The sequence below is a fragment of the Jaculus jaculus genome, chromosome 18, assembly GCF_020740685.1.
Source record: "Jaculus jaculus isolate mJacJac1 chromosome 18, mJacJac1.mat.Y.cur, whole genome shotgun sequence".
Taxonomy (NCBI): Eukaryota; Metazoa; Chordata; class Mammalia; order Rodentia; family Dipodidae; genus Jaculus; species Jaculus jaculus.
This window is the reverse complement of record NC_059119.1, coordinates 54,946,537-54,968,148: the sequence shown is the minus strand read 5'-3', so window position 1 is coordinate 54,968,148 and position 21,612 is coordinate 54,946,537. Positions and strand designations below refer to the sequence as shown.

At 41.4% G+C, this 21,612-nt stretch overlaps 1 protein-coding gene across 1 annotated transcript in view; it reads right to left on the bottom strand.

Annotated features, from left to right (window-relative positions):
* Positions 1-21,612, bottom strand: part of Heatr5b (HEAT repeat containing 5B) — a 71,405-nt gene that overhangs the window by 28,497 nt on the left and 21,296 nt on the right. Inside the window, exons 14-23 of the mRNA XM_004660101.2 lie at positions 20,704-20,867; positions 19,066-19,241; positions 16,343-16,448; positions 13,886-14,076; positions 12,452-12,611; positions 10,722-10,911; positions 8,898-9,067; positions 7,677-7,821; positions 7,150-7,389; positions 5,580-5,831 (exon numbers count right to left, since the gene is read on the bottom strand). Of these exons, the coding sequence (XP_004660158.2) occupies positions 5,580-5,831; positions 7,150-7,389; positions 7,677-7,821; positions 8,898-9,067; positions 10,722-10,911; positions 12,452-12,611; positions 13,886-14,076; positions 16,343-16,448; positions 19,066-19,241; positions 20,704-20,867 (1,794 nt within the window). The remainder of the gene's footprint in view (positions 1-5,579; positions 5,832-7,149; positions 7,390-7,676; positions 7,822-8,897; positions 9,068-10,721; positions 10,912-12,451; positions 12,612-13,885; positions 14,077-16,342; positions 16,449-19,065; positions 19,242-20,703; positions 20,868-21,612) is intronic.

Below are 21,612 nucleotides of genomic sequence, written 5' to 3'. Positions count from 1 at the left end.
ACTCCAGATGCATGCGCCCCCTTGTTCATCTGGCTAAATGGGTCCTCGAGAATTGAACCTGGGTCCTTTGGCATTGCAGGCAAACACCTTAACCACTAAGCCATCCCTCCAGCCCCTTGTTCCTTTTTTTTTTTTTTTTTTAATTTTTATTAACATTTTCCATGATTATAAAATATATCCCATGGTAATTCCCTCCCTCCCCACCCCCACACTTTCCCGTTTGAAATTCCATTCTCAATCATATTACCTCCCCATTACAATCATTGTAATTACATATATACAATATCAACCTATTAAGTATCCTCCTCCCTTCCTTTCTCCACCCTTTATGTCTCCTTTTCAACTTACTGGCCTCTGCTACTAAGTATTTTCATTCTCACACAGAAGCCCAGTCATCTGTAGCTAGGATCCCCATATGAGGGAGAACATGTGGCGCTTGGCTTTCTGGGCCTGGGTTACCTGACTTAGTATAATACTTTCCAGGTCCATCCATTTTTCTGCAAATTTCATAACTTCATTTTTCTTTACCGCTGAGTAGAACTCCATTGTATAAATGTACCACATCTTCATTATACATTCATCTGTTGAGGGACATCTAGGCTGGTTCCATTTCCCAGCTATTATAAATTGAGCAGCAATAAACATGGTTGAGCATGTACTTCTAAGGAAATGAGATGAGTCCTTTGGATATATGCCTAGGAGTGCTATAGCTGGGTCATATGGTAGATCAATCTCTAGCTGCTTTAGGAACCTCCACACTGTTTTCCACAATGGCTGGACCAGATTGCATTCCCACCAGCAGTGCAGAAGGGTTCCTTTTTTTCCACATCCCCGCCAACATTTATGATCATTTGTTTTCATGATGGTGGCCAATCTGACAGGAGTGAGATGGAATCTCAATGTAGTTTTAATCTGCATTTCCCTGATGACTAGTGACGTAGAACATTTTTTTAGATGCTTATATGCCATTCGTATTTCTTCCTTTGAGAACTCTCTATTTAGCTCCTTAGCCCATTTTTTGATTGGCTTGTTTGATTCCTTATTAGTTAACTTTTTGAGTTCTTTGTATATCCTAGATATTAATCCTCTATCAGATATATAGCTGGCGAAGATTTTTTCCCATTCTGTAGGTTGCCTCTTTGCTTTTTTCACTGTGTCCTTTGCGGTGCAAAATCTTTGTAATTTCATTAGGTCCCAGTGGTTAATCTGTGGTTTTATTGCCTGAGCAATTGGGGTTGTATTCAGAAAGTCTTTGCCAACACCAATATGTTGAAGGGTTTCCCCTACTTTTTCCTCTAGCAGTTTCAAAGTTTCCGGTCTGATGTTAAGGTCTTTAATCCATTTGGACTTAATTCTTGTGCATGGCGAGAGAGAAGAATCTATTTTCATCCTTCTGCAGATGTGCCAATTCTTACTGTACAGAAAATCTGATTTATGGTCAGGAAATTTAAATCCACAAAAGGAAAAAAAAACTTTTATAAGAACTTTTTATTTATTTACTTTGTTTTTTTGAGGTTGGGTTTTGCTCTAGGCCAGGCTGACCTGAAATTCACTATGTAGTCTCAGGGCGGCCTCGAACTCATGGCAATCCTCCCACCTCTGCCTCCCGAGTGCTGGGAGACCTTTTGTAAGAATAATTTTATGAAAGGAAGTGCTCTTTAAGCACTAAGGTAAAGGCAACTATGGGTCTTGCTTACAAGCAAGTCTCGAAGGAATTCAAGTGGCACAAGTACAATCATGTAACTATTCCAGGAGAAAGTTCAATAATAAGTATTTAAAGGAACACAGCAAAATCTAGCACAAACGTCATAGTTTCTGCAATGTCTGCTATCTAATAAAAAGTTGCAAAGAAGGCGGGCATGGTGGCACATGCCTTTAATCCCAGCACTCAACAGGCAGAGGTAGGAGGATCGCCGTGAGTTCGAGACAGCCCTGAGACTACATAATGAATTCCAGGTCAGCCAGAGCTAGAGTAAGACCCTACCTTGAAAAACCAAAGTTGCCAAGATTATAAAATTGTAGATAGGCAAAAAATCGATGATGGGAAAAGGTTCAGAAATGAAAGACATCACAGAATTAGCAGACAATGACTTTAAACCAGCTATGATAAACACACGCCCTCTGCCAAAAGAGATGAGGAGAACATGAGCACGCTGAGGGGGAATCAAATAACCAAACCACAAAGGAGACCTGTAGAAGCAAAAATGAAAAGCCACCAGGCAGGTGTGGTGGCACAGCCTTTAATCCCAGCACTCGGGAGGCAGAGGTAGGAGGATCACTGTGAGTCTGCAGCCACCCTGACACTACATAGTGAATTCCAAGTCAGCTACAATGAGATCCTACCTTGAAAAACAAACAAACAAAAATGTCTAAAGTGAAAAATATGCTGGATGGATAGGATTAGTACAGATTAGATTCTAAAGAGAAACGCATGTAAAATGCAGGTATTTTCCACAGGACTGATCATGCCCAAGCATTCCACAAGCCTTCCAAAGGCTGAAAGACTGACGTCTTGAAGAACTGACACTGGGCAGCTCAAGCTGATGCCCAGGTGGTTAGAGGTACATGTTGTTATTACTGTGAAGGCAATGACGCATATGTTCTGGTGCCTACCTGAAACACCAATCCCAGAGTCTGAAGAGTATCTGTGGATTCGGGGAGTGGGAAGTAAGGACAGAAGGAAAAGGAAGGGGCCAGAAGGCTCCAACAAGTAAAGTGAAAAGCCACAGTGGGACACACCCGACATCCATGTCTGGCCTCCACACACACACTACCCACAGTGCACATGGACACACATACACGCTTGCCACGCACACACATACATATGTGGAAGAAAAAAAGAATGGGGGCTAGGAAGATTCCTCATTGTTTCGAGCTCTTGCTTGCAAAATCTGCTGGCCTGGGTGTGATTTCTCAGAACCCACGGAAAGCCAGGTACAAAAGTAGTGCGTGTGTCTGGAGTTCATTTGCAGTGGCCACAGGTCCTGGAATATCAATTTGTTTCTCTTTCCTCTCTCTCTTTTTTCTTTCTCTCCTCATAATTAAGAAATAAATAAATAATAAAGTAAAATGCAGACATAACTGAGGTGGGACAAGTGTAGAAAATTTAAGAGGAAGCTGATTAATTCCAGCACTCAGGAGTCAGGGGTAAAGAGGACTGCTGTGAGTTCAAGGCCACCCTGAGACTACACAGTGAATTCCAGATGAGCCTGGGCTACAGGCATAAAAGAAATGAAATATTATTAGTGGATAACAGGAACTTTCATGGAAATCTGATCTAAGAATGTAGTTAAAAACGGAAGGCAGGGGCTGGAGAGATGGCTTAGCGGTTAAGCGATTGCCTGTGAAGCCTAAGGACCCCGGTTCGAGGCTCAGTTCCCCAGGTCCCATGTTAGCCAGATGCACAAGGGGGCGCACGCGTCTGGAGTTCGTTTGCAGAGGCTGGAAGCCCTGACACGCCCATTCTCTCTCTCTCCCTCTATCTGTCTTTCTCTCTGTGTCTGTCGCTCTCAAATAAATAAAAAATTATTTTAAAAAAAAAATGGAAGGCAGTAAGAAAGAAGCCAGTTAAGAAACAGTGCAGCGACCCAGTGCATTTGCTGATCAAGTGTACAAGACCCTGGGTTTCATCCCCAACACCAGCAAAAACAGAAAGAAGACAGAGCCTGATGACTTTCTCTATTATACTTACAATGTCACAGCTTACAACTCTCCTCTCCCGCCTGTAATACGCAAGTACAGCCAGTGCAATGACGGCGACAGAAAACGCCCATGCTCTGCTGCGGAGTCTGTGAGTCTTGCTTCACGTGGAAAAAGCTGTGTTGCAGATGGGATTAAAGCTAGGGGCCCTCAAACAGAGATTACTCTAAATTATATATGTGGGCCCAACCTAATCACAAGTGTCCATAAAAGTAAAATGTCTGGGCTTGCCCTGTGGCTCAGTAGTAGGACACTTGCCTAACATGTTCAAAGGCCCAGGTTCAATCCCCAATACTAGGGGGAAAACAAGAAAACCAGACCAGGGTATCTTTCTTTTCCACAGTCAGGAGAAGGCATCCCAGTGAGAATCAACGCTGCAGTCTTGTGAAGACAGAGAGGGCCACAGCCAAGTAATGCAGGCAACGGACAAACGCTGGGAAAGAATGGAGATCATCTCCCTCTGAAGCCCGCAAAACGAAGACAGCCATGGGGCCTCTCCCAGAGACTCGCCAGACTTCTGACCTACGGGTCAATGAACGTCTACATTTTGAACTGAAGTTTAGGGTTACCGCAGCAACAGAAAACTAACACAACCAGCTTCTTCTTCCTTTCTCTACCTTTAAAACCCAGCTTCAAAATAACCTCGTTCATGAGAGCTTCCCTGGCCCTTAAGGAAATCAGTGCTCTATTACACCTCTGTTGGGATGCATCACAATTACTGGATTCATAAGTCTGTAACACCTTCTCTAATGCAGCCGATAGGTTTAAGGATGATTGTTCAATTGCATATTAATCACAATGTGTCCAACGTGTTTAAGCAAGTTTGGAAACTCACCTTTCACACAACCAAGACAGTCAAAAGGCCAAGGCGAAGTTTATCCAAGGTACAGACTATCTTTTCTCTTCTTTGATCCCCATTTGATCCAGTGGGGAGCGAAGAATAATATTCAGTAAATATGTATAAAGTAATGACATGAATAATGATACCAAATTCATGACTTCTTCACTTGACCTATAGCCTTCATTCTGATTCACATTTGTATACTGGGTCCTACTATTTACCTTTTGGGGTTAAAATCTATCTATGAGCTCTGTGGCTTCTCATGTATAGTAGAGTAACATAAGAGGCATGTTTATTTTATACACTTTAATGCTATCAATATATACAGGTGTCAGTGCATACAATCTGCCTTTGGATATTTAAAAACTGACAGGTGGTGGACAGCCAAGCTCATGGTCGGGGGTCTCTTACAAGACCAGTTCTCTAGGCTTGTCTGTGTCTCCTCAGTTGTAAAATGAAGACTTTTATTGGGTCTGATGATATCTTTGTAAAGTCCTTATACTATCTGACCCAAAGGAAAAGTGGCATGAAAGGCTTATAAAAGGTAAAAATCAGTGAGAAATTTCAGTAATGAACATTTCTGAAACCTGAGTTGAAACCCACGATGGCACTGCTGACTTCTGAGCGCTCCCATGCTGGACAGTGCACTTGACCGGCACGTCTGAAAGGCGTCCTGTCGCTCCACACTCACACACTGGAGCTAGGACAATTTCCCAAGGAAGCATACGTTGCTGCCTTTGCTCTTCCACGAGCAGAAGCTTAAAACACAGCTACACAGTTCTGGGCCTCCATACATTTACCTATCTAAATCCGTCTGTCTGTCTTGGCTCACCTCCTTTAGCCTGTCTTCCAAATGTAGGTGAGTAGTACGAAGAAGGACAATCAAGACACCTGACAATAATGAAAGGCACAGCCTAGAGCTACAGGGATAAAATAAGAAAATACAACAAACGTTGACCCCTCCTATTGAGGGTTGAAAATGCCTCAAAACTACAAAACGTACTTTTGGGAAGGAAGTACTGATTTCAATGAAACTTACTTTTAGGGTTCCGTAGCTTAGCAGAGCGGGCCATGGCAAGATGGAAGTGCGCCTGGTCGGCGTTCTCACACAAGTGGATGATTCGACACAGGCACTCAGCAGCAAACACACGCGTGGCCCAGCGAGGAGCCACAAAAGGCTTTGACTTGTCATCTTCGCCTAATGTAGTAAACATGGTGTCGTCGTCCATTTCATCCTTCTTCTCCGATTCTTCATCTTTTCCACTACTTAAGGGAGTGGCAGTACTCATATCTGTAAAACAGTAAAGACCATCACAACATTTCACATGCAGAAAAAGTGACGCATCAACAGATGCGGCGGCACCGGCCTTTAACTCCACCAGCACCAGCAAGGCCCAAGTAGGATGGCAGCCTTGACTCTGAGGCCAGCCTCACAAGCTATATAATGAATTCCAGGTCAGCCTGGGCTAGAGTGAAACCCTGACCCCCCCTCCCCCCCCGCATAAAAAAGATAGTGCTGGAGGACTGACATAGCAGTTTAGGCACTTGCCTGTGAAGCCTAAGGACACAGGTTCAATTCCCTCAGACCCATGTATGCCGGTGGCACATACATCTGGAGTTTGTTTGCAGAGGCTGGAAGCCCTGGCATGCCCATTCTCTCCCTCTCCTCCTCTATCAGTCTTTCCTCTCTCCTTGTAAATAATAAACAAATATAAATAAATACTTTTAAAATGATGCATTATAAGGAATATTAACTTTCACTTTCTGTAGTTTTTGTTGTTTTTGAAGTAGGGTTTCACTCTAGCCAAGGCTAACCTGGAATTTACTATGTAGTCTCAGGGTGGCCTTGAACTCATAGCAATCCTCCTACCTCTGCCTCCCCAGTGCTGGGATTAAAGGCATGTGCCACCATGCCCAGCCAATTTTCACTTTCTGGAAAACAGAATTGATAAGCTTTTTCTCAAACAACCAAAAACCAAGAGAAGCATAATGTTTTTTTTTCTTTTTGAAGTAGGGTCTCACTCTAGCTCAGGCTGACCTGGAATTCAGTATGTAGTCCCAGGTGGCCTTGAACTCATGGGGATCCTCCTACCTCTGCCTCCCAAGTGCTGGGATTAAAGGAATGAGCCACCACACCCGGCTCATAAGTTAATTTTATGCAAGTTATGTTTATAAATTAAATAGTTTTACATACTATATTGTCTATAGAGTAACCTGGCATTTTGATTTGAAAATTAAGTTTGATTTTTCAAAATAATTTTGAAATACATTTTCAAAAATATATAAGGAATATGTTGGTTTGTAATATAATTTAATCCTCACCACTTTTTACAGAAATTTACGGACAAAAATGTATCAGTACTTTTAAATGTAAGTTCAAATTTATACAGTTACATATTTGTATATCTATTATTTATATATTAGGAACTTTTTTGTTGTTTTTTTCAAGGTCAGTCTCACTTGAGCTGGGGCTGACCTGGAATTCACTATGTAGTACCAGGCTGGCCTTGAACTCACAGCAATCCTCTATCACCCAATGCTGGGACCAAAAGTGTGTGCCACTATGCCTGGCTCCAGAAATATTTTAAGAACATATATTAAATACGTACCACTAGAAGCTGCCAAGACATCTTTACAAAGCATGAGCCAATGAGAAAGCTTTTCAACTGCCAGTGAAGAAAGCATGTGTCCCAATGTGTCATGAATATCAGAACACAATTTTCTGTCTGTCTCCCGGTCTAGCATTCCAAACAGGAGTCCTTCAAGACCAGTTTCTGTTATATTAACACCCAGGTGCCGGCAGTGGATATCACTTCGAGAACTAACTCCAGGCGCAAAAGGATTGACATCTGAAAAGTGATTTTTGCAAATGAATTTACAGGGGATTCTGTTGTGTGCTACAAGCAGCAATGATATTAAAAACCAAGAATTACATGTACTTTCCAGCAATAAGAAAAACTACCTATAAACACAACTTAACCATGGTCTCTGGCTGACATACTTTGGTACTAAAATTTAACCAGGTTATTTAAAATTTAACAAGGGTACAAGCCTGGTTTTAAACCCTGATTATTGTGATGCACTAGAGATGCAGAAACATTTAAATAAGAGAGAACTAACCAACAGCAGAACTTACTGGCCCCGCTGCTCTCTCTGTCCCCCGCACTTTTCGCAAGGCTCATGGCATATTCACACACTTCGGCCGCTTCTCTCTGTGCGAGCTGCCGAAGACACGCCACAGCCGCCCGTCGAAGCAGCAGGTGGGAACTACACAAGTGAACCTGTAAGTATGAGAATTTCAGAAGAAAACTTAAGTTGTACCTCTTTAAGTGCACTTACCTAACCAACACATCCTTGGGAAACCATGTTTAGGAAGAAGTTCCACAATTAATAACACTGGTTATTTAAATTATGATCAAATAATGTAGGTTGGTAAAACAATATACAATACGGCTCACACAGAACCCCTCCAGATGTCCAGATCCATACGATGCGGCTCACACAGGACCCTCCACAGACGTGCAGATCTGTATACCGACACGTATAATGTTGTAGGATGCTTCCCAGCAAGAACTCTGGGCTGGAGCTCAGCTGGGGTAGAGTCCTACCTCGCACGCACGAAGAACTGGGCTCACCCCCAGCACTGCAATGGGGCTTGGTAGCAAATGCCTATAATCTCAGCTCTCGGAAGGTGAAGGCGGGAGACTAAGAGTCATCTATGGCTATGCAGTGACACCCACACCAGCCTAGACTACAAGATATACTGTTTCCCAAAAAAAAAAAAAAAAAAAAAAAAAAAAAAGCAGCAGCTTACAATTTCTGTATTTCAGCAAATAGAAATTTTGGTAGTGTTCCAAATGACTTGACTTGAGTATATCCATCTTATTATGTTTACAGAACAAATAAAATGGAAGGAATCTTCATTTTTAGGAAGGTTTCCTTTAGTAAGTACTTTGCTATGTTCTTTTGTTTGTATCTCTGTACCTACTAGGTCGGACAGTAAAAACAAAACAAACCTGGCTGGAGAGATGGCTTAGCGGTTAAGGCACATGCCTGTGAATCCTAAGGACCCAGGTTCAATACCCCAGGTCCCACATAAGCCAGATGCGCATGGTGGCACATGAATCTGGAGTTTCTTTGCAGTGGTTAAGAGGCCCTGGCATGCTAATTCTCTCTCTCTAACAAATAAATAAATAAATAAGGGAGGGAAGGAGGGAGGACAGAGATGAACTACGAAAGCTTAAACCCTAGAAAAACACAGAAACTTTACAACTTTTGTCTTGGTTCAGTTTGGTCTTTGGGGAAAGAAATTTGGAGGCTCTCAAAATAAGTAAGGTAGTAAGAGCGTTCTACTTACACAGAGGCTAGGAACGAGGCTGGACAGGTTGACGTGCCGTGGGGCAAACATGTGAAGCTGCTGAAGGCAGGAGATGGCCGCTGCCTGGACGAGGGAGTCCGAGTGGTCCTGGGTGATCGCACAACCCACCAAACAGGAGGAGCGGATAGTGGAGATGGCAGCTCCGTTCCCTAGCGGCAAAACCGAAGTACAGAACATAACCACTGTATGAGCATCCCGAGAAATAGTCCCAGAAAACAATTACCTTCTAGATAACCCCAACTTCCAATTTGTTAGTATGATGGTTTCAAAATCAGAAAGTCTAGCTGGGCATGTTGGCGCACGCCTTTAATCCCAGCACTTGGGAGGCAGAGGTAGGAGGATTGCCATGAGTTAGAGGTCACCCTGAAACTACATAGTGAATTCTAGGCCAGCCTAGGCTGGAGTAAGATCTTACCTCAAAAAACAAACAAACCAATGAAGCCTTGGTCCATTATACTACTGTTTATAATCACTATATATACATATGTATCACTCATAAACTGAGTAACTCTGGACAATTTATCTTCTGTAAGCTTGCTTCCTCATAGAAAAATAAGATAGTATCTTGTTGCTAGTAGTTATTCAAACTATGTTCTTAGTCATTATAGTTCAAAAAAAGCAAAGAAAATGTACACTATACAACATTCCAAGCCAAAAGAACTTCACTTTATCTTTGTTTTCATGAAGCCTCCAAGTAGGGTTACATTTAGAATGTTTTCTCTGATGCTGTCATATCACAAATTTATTTAGGGATTAAAAATATGACATGGGGGGGGGCTGGAGAGATGGCTTAGTGGTTAAGGCGAATGCCTGCGAAGCCTAAGGACCCAGGTTCAATTCTCCAGGTCCCACATAGGCCAGATGCACATGGTGACGCATGCATCTGGAGTTTCTTTGCAGTGGCTGGAGGCCCAGGCATGCTCATTCTCTTTCTCTCTCCCTCCCTCTGTCAAATAAATAAATAAAAATAAGATACTGAAAAAATAAAAATAGGGCTGAAGAGATGGCTTAACAGTTAAAGCATATGCCTGCAAAGCCAAAGGACCTTGGCTCGGTTCAACAGGACCCATGTAAGTCAAATGCACAAAGGGGCGCATGCATCTGGAGTTCATTTGCAGTGGCTGGAGGCCCTGGTGCACCCATTCTCTCTCTCCCTCTGTCTTAAATAAATAAATAAAATGTATAAATAAAATGTTTTTAAAAATATATGAAACGGGGCTAGAGAAATGGCTCAGCAGTTAACAGCTGGTGGCCTGGGTTCCGTTCCCCATTACCCCACATAGAGCCAAATGCATAGCGGCACACGCATCTGGAGTTTGCTTGCAGTGGCAAGAGGCCCTGGTGCACCCATTCCCTGTCTCATTTCTTCCCCCACCCCCGAAAATAAAATAAATTTAAATTTTTTTAAATTTATTTTTCAAATATTTTATTTTATTTATTCATTTGACAGAGAGAAGGGGGAAAGGAGGCACATGCCTTTAATCCCAGCACTCGGGAGGCAGAGGTAGGAGGATTACAGTGAGTTCAAGGCCACCCTGAGGCTACATAGTGAATTCCAGGTCAGCCTGAGCTAGAGTGAGACTCTACCTTGGAAAAAAAAACAAAAACTAACAACAAAAAAGAATGTTAAAAAATAAGGTATGTAGAATACAGTGTCAGGGCTTAAAAAACACAAATATTCAGTATTAAATAATGACAATGATTACTAAAAAATTTCTTTAAGCAATGTGATAGTGACATTCAGGAAATAGTAAGGCAGTAGTGATCGGTGTACTTTCTTTAAGATAAGATTAATTTACTTACCTTGCAGTTCTGGGCCAACAGTAGTTATGATAGCCCCCAAACATCTACCCAAGCACTGGTGAACTTCTGTGTGTGAAGGTGGAACTGTCAACAGCAAGGTGAGGACTAGGGACAATGTTGGCTCCACATAGCCCCGATACATCGGGCCACTAGAATCCACTATCAGAGCAAGCGAATGAAGAGACCAAGTCTAGAACAAAGCACAGCTTCATTTTAGCTGTAAGGAACTAATCAAGTTTACGGAATTAAGACACATACACACCCTGGGAGGTGTAGTTTTTGAGACATGCTGGCCTTGAAATCATGCTCCTTGTGGAAGTGCCTGACAAGTGCTGGCCACCACGCCTCATTTACGTGGATGCCCTCAATATTTTTCAACACACTTATGTGAACTGGCAAATCAAAGCTGTGTGGCTTTGATCACTGTATTTATATTTGTTTATGTATAAAATGTTTGAGTAACAACAAAAGTTAAAGAAAATTCACGGAGTAAATTTGGTTCAATCGATGTCCTCAGACCTGGTTTGAGGAAGAGAGAGATGGATGCTAATTACAAAAGAATCTCATCAGCCTAACAGTGAAAGGAAGTGTACAAACTAAGAAATAAGCCCAGGATTGGAGAGACGGCTTAGCCGTTAAGGCGCTTGCCTGTGAAGCCTGAGAACTCGAGTTCAAATCTCCAGGTCCTGCTAGCCAGCTGCAGTGACACAAGCACGCAATGCCGCACATGCACACAAGGGGGCGCATGCGTCTGGAGCTCGTTCACGGTGACTGAAGGCCCTGGCGCCCATTCTCTCTTTCTCCCTCCTCTCTGTCTCAAAATAAATAATAATTTGGGCTGGAGAGATGGCTTAGCGGTTAAGCGCTTGCCTGTGAAGCCTAAGGACCCCGGTTTGAGGCTCGATTCCCCAGAACCCACGTTAGCCAGATGCACAAGGGGGCGCACACGTCTGGAGTTCGTTTGCAGAGGCTGGAAGCCCTGGCGCGCCCATTCTCTCTCTCTCTCTGCCTCTTTCTTTGTCACCTTCAAATAAATTCATTCCCCCTCCCCTCCCTCTCTCACTCTCTTTCTCTCTCTCTGCCTCTTTCTCTGTTGCTCTCAAATAAATAAAAAAAAAATTTTTAATAAAAAAATAAATAATTTTAAAAAAGAAATTCACTTGATAATAACTAATATGTTTGCAAGAGTACATGAAGATAGGCAGAACTAGGCAGACTTTGAGATCAGGTTTAAAAGCAAAACGTATTAATATTCTATTACAAGACTCCTAAAACAAAACAAGGGAAAGAATTGTTCCTAACAACTTATCAGATTCATTTACTGTATTACAGGACAAACAATTTACTAAAATCATTTGAAAATTCTGTGCTAAGCATGGTGGCATATGTCTGTAATCCTCATTAGGGGCCATGGATGAAGGGTTACAGTTTTAAAATTCTATGTTAGGCATGGTGGCATATGCCTGTAATCCTCATTAGAGACCAGGGAAGAAGGGTTACAGGTTTAAAATTCTATGCTGGGCATGGTGGCTTATGTCTGTAATCCTCATTAGGGACCAGGGAAGAAGAGTTGCAGGTTTAAACTTCTATGCTGGGCATGGTGGCGTTTGTGGGTTGGTAACCCTTGTTAGAGAGGCTATTTAAGGAGGACTGTGGTTTGAGGACAGCTTAAGCAAGTGGGGAGACCCTATCTCAAGAAGAGGGTAGACGTGGCTTCATTACTGCTGTACCTGGACTTCAGGGGATGTCCCATCTTGGGCTAGAGCCAAGAGAATGCTGACGCTAGTCTTCAGGTGTTGTCCTGAACCTATGCCACCCACGTAACGGTGCAAACAACCAAGGGCCAATGAGTGACCAGTCCTAGACACAACATCTCGAGCTGATTTCAACCTGAAGAAAAGATTATGCATCAGGAACTGGTTTCTTTGTTTTCCACAAGTAATACAAGCTCATGAATCATGAACATGGAAATCATAAAGGATTACAATCATGACACTTCTTTTTCTACACTCCCAAGGGTTAGAGCTTCAATTGAGAATAACTGGTTATCTTGGGGATACAGCTCAGTGATAGAACACACGCTTCACAGGTGTCAGGCCCTGGGTTCCAGCTCCCGTGTCACAAAATCGAAAAGCAAAGTAGGTGATTTAAGTCATCCATTTCACACATTAGAGCCCACTTCAAGAAAACACCTCCTGATTTTCAGTTTTCACTGAAAAGCTTGGAGTCATTTGACATTTATTTTTGTAATTATTTTAGAATAAAGTAATGGCTCCTGTAATTGTCTTTGAAAATAAGGTACAAAGGTATTTGTGGGCTAGAATATATGGCTCAGTGTGCTTAGCATGTAGAAAGCCCTGGATGCCATTCAAGGCACTAAACAAAAAGTCTGTATTCACAGGATTACAAAAAATATTTCGTATTTCCTTAAGAAATTCCCTATAATATTATTTCATTTTGCTGTTTTTGTAGTTTTGGGGACAAAATCTAGGGCTTTGTAAATACTAGACAAACACTCTATCATGGATCTCTACCCCAGCTGTTTATAATAATGACTGAAGCTCCTATAAAATAAAAAACAATTTTCGGGTTGGAAAGATGGCTTAGGGGTTAAATGCTTGTCTGTGAAGCCTAAGGACCCCGGTTCGAGGCTCGGTTCCCCAGGTCCCATGTTAGCTAGATGCACAAGGGGGCGCACGCATCTGGAGTTCATTTGCAGAGGCTGGAGGCCCTGGCGCGCCCATTCTCTCTCTCTCCCTCTATCTGTCCTTCTCTCTGTGTCTGTCACTCTCAAATAAATAAATAAAAATTAAAAAAAAAACAAAAAAAAAAAACAATTTTCGTTGTGAAATGTATTTGTGTAGCACATGTGTGCACGCATGTTCACATGTACAGGCACTCCTGTGCACAGGTGTGTGGGGAGGCCAGAGGTTGACACTGAGTGCTTTCTACAATGGATCTCCACTTCACTTCACTGTGCCAGGATTTCTCACTTGAACCCAGAGCTTGCCTATTTGGCTAGTCCAGCTTTTGTCCTAGGGACACAATATACCACATTAAAAAAAAAAAAAAAAAAAAAAAAACCATAGTTAATTACTGCTTATGTGTAAAAGACAACTTTACCTAGATGAGAAACTTACTTGTTAGTAAAGAGACCCACTTACTTGTCAAAGCTATATTGGGCCATTCGAGCAATAAAAGTTGCTTCTCCCACCACCTGAGCCATTCTTCCAAGAGCTTCCCCTGCTGCACACCGTAAAATGGGGTTTGGGTTGTCAAGAGCACCCATAACCAGGGTCAGAGCAGATTTACGAACTTCCTCAGGTCCTAAGGTACTTTTGTTTTCAGCTAAGCCCTATGTTGATTAGAAAAATAACAATGACAATTTATAATTCATGTTACGTGGAAAAAAATGTACTGCAATCTTGGTAAACATATGTATATATCTTTATGCATTATTTTCTTCAGTCAACTTTGTCATGCATATTCTGCTCCTAGAATTAGAACCTGTGACAAGACTGATCACTTTCCTAAATATGATTTCAGAACACGTAAGCAATATTCAAAAGTTAATAGATCCCAAAAGCAAGACTCTACGAGGTGGTTTCTAGTCAAAGACTAAAATATGTGAATGTTCTTTTGTACATAAGAATGTTATAATATTGAAGTGAGCATTGTATAAGTAGTTAAACCATCTCACTAGAGATTACTCCCTCTCTTTATGAAAGAGTCTGACGAATGGGAAACCCTTTTTTTGAGACAGGGTCTCATGTATCCCAGGCTGGTCTCACCCTTGCTAAGTAGCTGGGTCTGGCCTTGAACTTGATCCTTCTGTCTCCCACCCCCAAGTGCTACAACTGCTAGAATTACAACAGTATGCTATCACCCCTGGCTGAGTATAAAATTTCTGATTCCCTTGTATAAAAACTCAACAAAAGTCAATTATGTAGTTCAGACCTGTAACTCCAGCAACTCGAGAGGCTGAGACAGGAAGACTGCACATTAAAGGTTTAGTGGACTACACAGCAAGTTGAAGACTAGCTTGGATACTTCTGCCAGCTCCTGCCTCAAAATAATGGTAATAATAATTATAATGATAATAAAGGCCGGGGATGTATACCAGTAGTAGACTCTTGTCCAGCATATATAAGGCCCTGGGTTCAATCCCAAGTAGTACAAAAATAAGTAAATAGGGCTGGAGAGATGGCTTAGCGGTTAAGCGCTTGCCTGTGAAGCCTAAGGACCCTGGTTCGAGGCTCGATTCTCCAGAACCCACATTAGGCAGATGCACAAGGGGGTGCACGCATCTGGAGTTCGTTTGCAGTGGCTGGAGGTCCTGGTGTGCCCATTCTCTCTCTCTCTCTCTCTGCCTCTTTCTTTGTCACCTTCAAATAAATAAATAAATAAATACCTCACAATTATGACCAACTTTGGGGAGCGATTAGCTCAGTAACTGAGCGCTGACATGGTACCTTCTCCATTCTAGCTATACTTACTGCTCTGGAATTAAATTTGCTTACCTGAGACGAAAAATCTAAGTCATGGTGTCCACAGAAAACATAACTACAGCAGAGGCATTAGCACATCTATGAAGAGAGGTGTAATCTGTACGGCAGTGTTACAATTCACTCTCTCCCCAGCCACTAAGGAGGACCATGACTCCCCCACTCTATGTTTAAATACTCAGAGGTCAGTATCAATTCCAAGCAGGCTATGTGTCAGGAGATACACAACTGATATAAACCTTATTTCTGTCACCATTGCCTTTGTACCTGTTCCCTGATACTTGCAAAACATGACTTAACACATGTCCAACTAAACACTACTGTATGGTGCCTTATTCTTTTCCCTTTGGGTTTTTGAAGTAGGGTTTTGGTTGAGCCCAGGCTGACGTGGAATTCACTATGTGGTCAGGGTTGCCTCAACCTTGATCCTCCTACCTCTGCCTACCAAGTACTGGGATTAGAGGCGTGTGCCACCATGCTCGGTTTGCCTGGCATCTTTTTTTCAAAGCAGTATACTAATATACTAACAGTGCAAATAATGTAAGACATTTTCAAACACAAGTAGCTAGCTGTACAGGATACATGAATCCTCTGAGCTAGGCAAGCACTTGTCATTTTAGTGTAGAGAGGGAAACTTGACAAAAGGTTCAAGGACTTGCACTAAACGTAAACCTGGTGAGTAGTTAAATCATGAAACAAGGTCACACATAACCCTGTTTAATATATATAATCCAACCTCTGACTGATTTTGTAGTTTCACTCACAAATCAAATATAAGACTTCTTTAGTCAACCATCGTTGGAAAATCAGATTTCATAAAAATCACACCAAATGGAAAAATCTCCAAAGAACTTATTGGCACTTGTAAAAACTGAAGTTAAAATCAAAATATAAACTTTAATATTACTAAAATGCTTATTTAATTATAATGAGCTTCATATAGTTTCCAGTGACTTTATTAGCTAAGAAAAAAGTGCACATACAGATAAACGTAACGATAATCTTGGTCTGCCTGGTTCACAACAACATTTACGCCTTTCAGAACGTTGGCTGTGTTTCAAGAGCGCATACCTTCAGTGCACTGAGAACGGCAGTGAAGATGTTAAAAGCACATACCTTCAGGGCACTGAGAACGGCAGTGAAGATGTTAAGCTGCACAGCCTGTTGGCGGACACCTTTGGCTTGTTTCACACACTCGGCAAAATGATCCAACATTTGTAATCTATAATAATGGGATAAGATCTCTTAGTGATTCGTTTTTTTTATTCAAAATGGCTCAAAAATGAGCTAAGAATACAAATTAAGTAGCAAAAAATCTCAAAGGCTGTCTCTTTCCTTTTTATTTCTATTGCTTATCCAAACCAGACCTCCCTCCTATGTTTATATATAGTCACGTAGTTAATTAAATAGAGAAGAAACTATTAATTTTCAATTAACAACACAAGATCATAGTTTCAGAAGTCCTAAACATTATCACCAGTAGCCAATGCAGAACCTAGCTTGTAGCGTGTAACAAGAGTTTTGCATCCTGAATGTGTTCTCAAAGGCCTGTGTGCTGAGGGCTGCCTCCTCACAGGGCGGCTACTGGGCTGCTGCTAGTGGGAGATCTTCAGGACCTTGAGGACAGGCCCTTAAGGAACGGTGGGCCCTGGCCCACTTTCTGCACCCCTCTGTCATGCACTTCTGCCATGAGAGAAATGAGACAGAAATATGAACATAACTGGAATCTCTAAAACCCTCACTTCAAAGAAGTTGGTTCTTCGTAAGCTAATTATTTCAGGTGTCTAAAGCTGGCTAATACAAGGTCCTGAAAGTTTCGTATTTCTAAGACAGGGTCTCACTCTGCTGCCCAGTAAACTTCTAACTCACTCCTCTGCTACTTTAGTCTGAGAAGCAGGTATTACAGAAAAGCATCTCCTCTCGTGGTCTCTTCACAGAGCAGAATAATCACCACTAATTATCTATCTCTTTGAAAGTTTTGTTTTGTTTTGTTTTTAGAAGTAAGGGTCTCGCTCTAGCCCAGGCTGACCTGGATCTCATTCTGTAGTCCCAGGTGGCTCCAAACTCATAGCAATCCTCCTACCTCCGCCTATCAAAGGTGTGCACATCCACACTCAGCTCTTTGGGAGATTTTAAAATTAGAAACAATAAAGTGGCATAATTTTTTTCTTTTTTTTTCTTAGTCTCCCTATGTAAAATAAGCTGACCTTAAGTTCTATGTAGCCTAAGTTATTTTTTTTTAAATCCTCTTATATTATTAGAAACCCCAGTTGTCTAATGGATAAGACACTGGCCTCCTAAAATGCTCTTATATTGAAGAAAGTAGTGTCCCATGTCCTAACCACAAAGGCTCCTGGGAAATTTTTAAAAAAAGGTTTAGTTTTGGTCAGTATCTTAAATGTAAAGAAGAAGAAAAAAAAACTAGAGGTGAATTTCATGACCAGTTACAAAGCCTTGAAAAAAACAAACAAACTCTTGGATCTAGATTTCCTTAGATTGACAGCAGATGCTATATAGTTGCTTGACAAGGTTTTCTAAGGTTTGCTGTTGGACCTTGAGAGGCCTGGACATGAGGCATAGTGCAACTTCCTGAGCCTAGCTAAAGTTTGGCGGCCTGTCTCTGGCCAGCTATGACTCAGCAGGGCGCCAAATGGCCTCTGGCCGGCTACTTCCGCACAGAAGTTAGAGTTCCCGCGAGCGCTCAGAACCAATCATCCTAAAAGTCGCAGTATGCTATTGGTCCTTACACCTCATCCTTTCTGAGGTCCCGCCTTCTTCTCAAGGCTATATAAACACCTGCCCGTTACAATAAAGTAAGATCCTGCTTCCACAAGTCTCGACTCAGTGTGTTTCTCTCCCGGTCGTGGATACTCACCACCCCACTCAGTCCCAAGGAGAGACCAGCAGGACCGCCTCTCCTACAGCCCTGTGCCTCCTTGAATGTTCCTTAATATTTAGGGGCAACCAGATTTTTTTTAAAAGATATCAAACTTAAAGAAAAAAAGTAAACTGAGTAAACTACATATTTAAAGAAATATAAATTTTGCATATAAGCACCAATATTTTAAGGAGTATTTTTCAAAGATTCTATCTGAAAGGTCTTGCAATAATTTGTTTTCTTTCCCTTTTGGAAAATTACAGATATACACATGCTAGTCTACTAGCATTAAGGACAGTGTCTGTGATAAAACACAGCAAACCAAAAATGCCCATAGGACAAAAAGAAGAGCGAATACCGTGGTTTCGCATGTTCCAGACTGGAGCTGTCCCCCAGACTAGTGTGGTCACAGTGGACTTCTCTTGCAGTTCCTTGTTCACTGACAGAGCGAGCAGACTGACATCCCTAATTAAATCAGGGATGCTGTTTCATTTACAAAGTGTCAAACAAACCATTACAATGAAAATTTTGCTGTGCAAAACATGGTATACAAAACAATGGAATCAGATGATTGTATATGTAGCCATTTTAAATCTTAAATCATTTTTAAGTTATGTGGAATCTGCATACAATTTACTTCATCATGTACATATTGCTTATGTTAATGAACTTATGATAGTATTATTTAAGTAATAACTCACTTTATTAAGAAGTTAACTGGAATAAGAAAATTTATTTTTCAAACACAATTTTTTTTTGGGGGGGGGGTGTTTCAAGATAGGGTTTCACTTTAGCCCAGGCTGACCTGGAATTCATTATGTAGTCTCAGGGTGGCCTTGAAGTCATGGTTATACTCCTACCTCTGCCTCCCAAGTGCAGGGATTAAAGGTGTGCGCCCCCACACCCGGCTTCAAACATAATTTATATATGACTGAAATTAACCGTCTGACTTTATACTAACCGGTGTTTATAGGAAACATGAGGAAACACTACACCAAAGAGCGCCACAGAAGCATCAATTACTGAGACTCCCAGAGGAAGAGGCCCGGGGACAGCTTCTCCAGCAGGGATTCGCAGATAAATGGAGGAAGGGTCATGCTCCAGCGCCCCACTTCCAGAGGCACTGTTTGGCTGGAGCTGCAAATGAGAAACATAAAGATCGTTCAGAATCTGCGATAGGAAATTCACTTTTCTTAATATTGATACCTATATATTAATGCTACTCTCACTTTTGTTTAGAGAAGCTTCTCTTTTCAGATGGCGGTGACCACTGGGATGACCCAAAAGGCACCACAGTGCTGAGAATAAGAAACAGTGGCGTGCTCAGCACTGAAACATCTCTATCATAGCTTCCAAGGCTCATGGTCCATTGTGGAAGACGTGGCAGAAAGAATATGAATGACAAAAGAAGGGTAGGCCGGCTTACACTATAACCCTCCAGACACAAAATGGTCTGGATATCCATGACCTCACAGCACCTGGCACTGCCTGTACAAGACCATTATAATAGGAGAAAAAGATGATGACATCAAAACAAAAGAGACTAACTGAGAATGGGAGGGGATATGATGGTGGATTTGTGAGGGAGAAGGTGGGGGGAAGAGGGAATTATCATGGTTTATTGTCTATAATTATTAATCACAAAAAAAGTTTTTAAAAAGTGATTGGATATAAACATTTTGAAACAGATAAAAACACAATCTGTGCCATTAAAATGCTATTATCAGAAATAGTTTTAATGGTTTTAAGAAAAGTCTTCCTCACTCTCCAATATTTTATACCACCCACCTTAATATCTGAGCAAAATAGTATCAGCAATAAGTAAACCCATAAAACTACCTAAAGAATATTTTAATCTTTTTTTTTAAGTACATAAGGGGGCTGGAGAGATGACTTAGCAGTTAAGGCACTTGCCTGCAAAGTCTAAGGACCCAGCTTCAATTCCTCAGAAGCCACATAAGCCAGATGCACATGACGGTGCATGCATCTGGAAGTTCGTTTACAGTGGGTAGAGGCCCTGGCACACCCATACTCTCCCTTTCTCTCTCTCATAAATAAATAAAAATAAAAGAACATAAGGGCTGAAGAGATGGCTCAGTGGTTAAGACACTTGCTTGCAAAACTTAATGGGCTGGTGTAAATCCCCAGTACCCACAGAGTGCACCAAGTGGTGCATCCAAGGTTCATGGGCAGTAGCTGGAGGTCCTGGTGCATCCATTCTCTCTCCATCTCTTGCTCTCTGTCTCTCTCCTTGCAAATAAATAAAAGCATTAAAAACTGCAGAAGAAAAATATATTTAATGGGTAAAAGGGTTATAAATCTGTACTCTATTAACTCCTCTCCAATTTGTCACAGAAGAAACTAAAACTAGGAGACAAAAAGCTAGCTAAAGCATACTAAAGTATACTGAAGACAGTCAATGTGCCAGATTCTAACTACCAAAGGTCATTCCCCTCTTCTCCACTGTTAGCTACCTGCAAGATGCTTTCAAGTGTCTAATAAAGCTATGAAAGACCGTAGAGAAGAAGGGTTTCTTTGTAAATGGCAAAATGTAACAGGACCATTATTTCACAATTCACTTCCTTGTATGTTTTGCTACCTGGTCTTCAATTGATTTATGATCAGTTTCTTGAAGCCAGGAACCAAGAAGAACGCTGTCATCGTAATGGCAGAGGGATCGGAGGAGAGAGGTAGTTGTGTTGGCTGAGTTGTCAGTCAAAGTGAATTCTGCTACCAGCTCTCGAAGAAGTGCATTGAAAGATCCTAAATTATAAAACTTCAGGTAAGATAAAAAATTACAATTTTTACAAAAACTACAATCATTGCCCACAATGAGCAATAACATGTCTAGTAGAAATAAAGTATGCCCATATTCCCTGGTTTAAAAGTCTAAATTAATTTTTTAAGAAAGAGGATCTCACTATTTTGCCCAGGAACACTTGAAGTCCTGAGTTCAAATGATCCTCCTGCCTCAGCTGTACAAGTAGCTGAGACTATAGGCAGACATTATCATGCTCAGCCTAAAATTTATGTTAAATATTTTAAGGCTGGATCAATGTTTTGCTTTGTTTTTACTGAAGAATCTATGGTTTCACACATATTAGACAAGCCCTCTATCATTTAGTTACATTCCCACCCTCTCTTCACTTTTGTTTGAAAGTAAAGGGTCATTGTGTTTCCTAGGCTGGCCTTGAGCTCATTCTGCAGCTCAGACAGGCCTTGAACTTGTGATCCTCTTGCTTTAACATCTCAAATATTTGGGATTATAGGCCTGTGCTGCCAGACATGACTAGAGCCTAGCTTCAATATATAATAATGGCACTTTCTTCTTTATTACCATATTATATCTTTGAACACAAACTGAAGTAACCAAACAGAAAACAGATCCTTGTTTCTAAATATATTAAATGTTTCATGACATTAGTTTTCATTGCCCAATAAAGTGTAAACAACCAGTACACACCAAAATTCCTGGGCCTGGTTAGATTGCAGAGAAATCAGTTGTTTA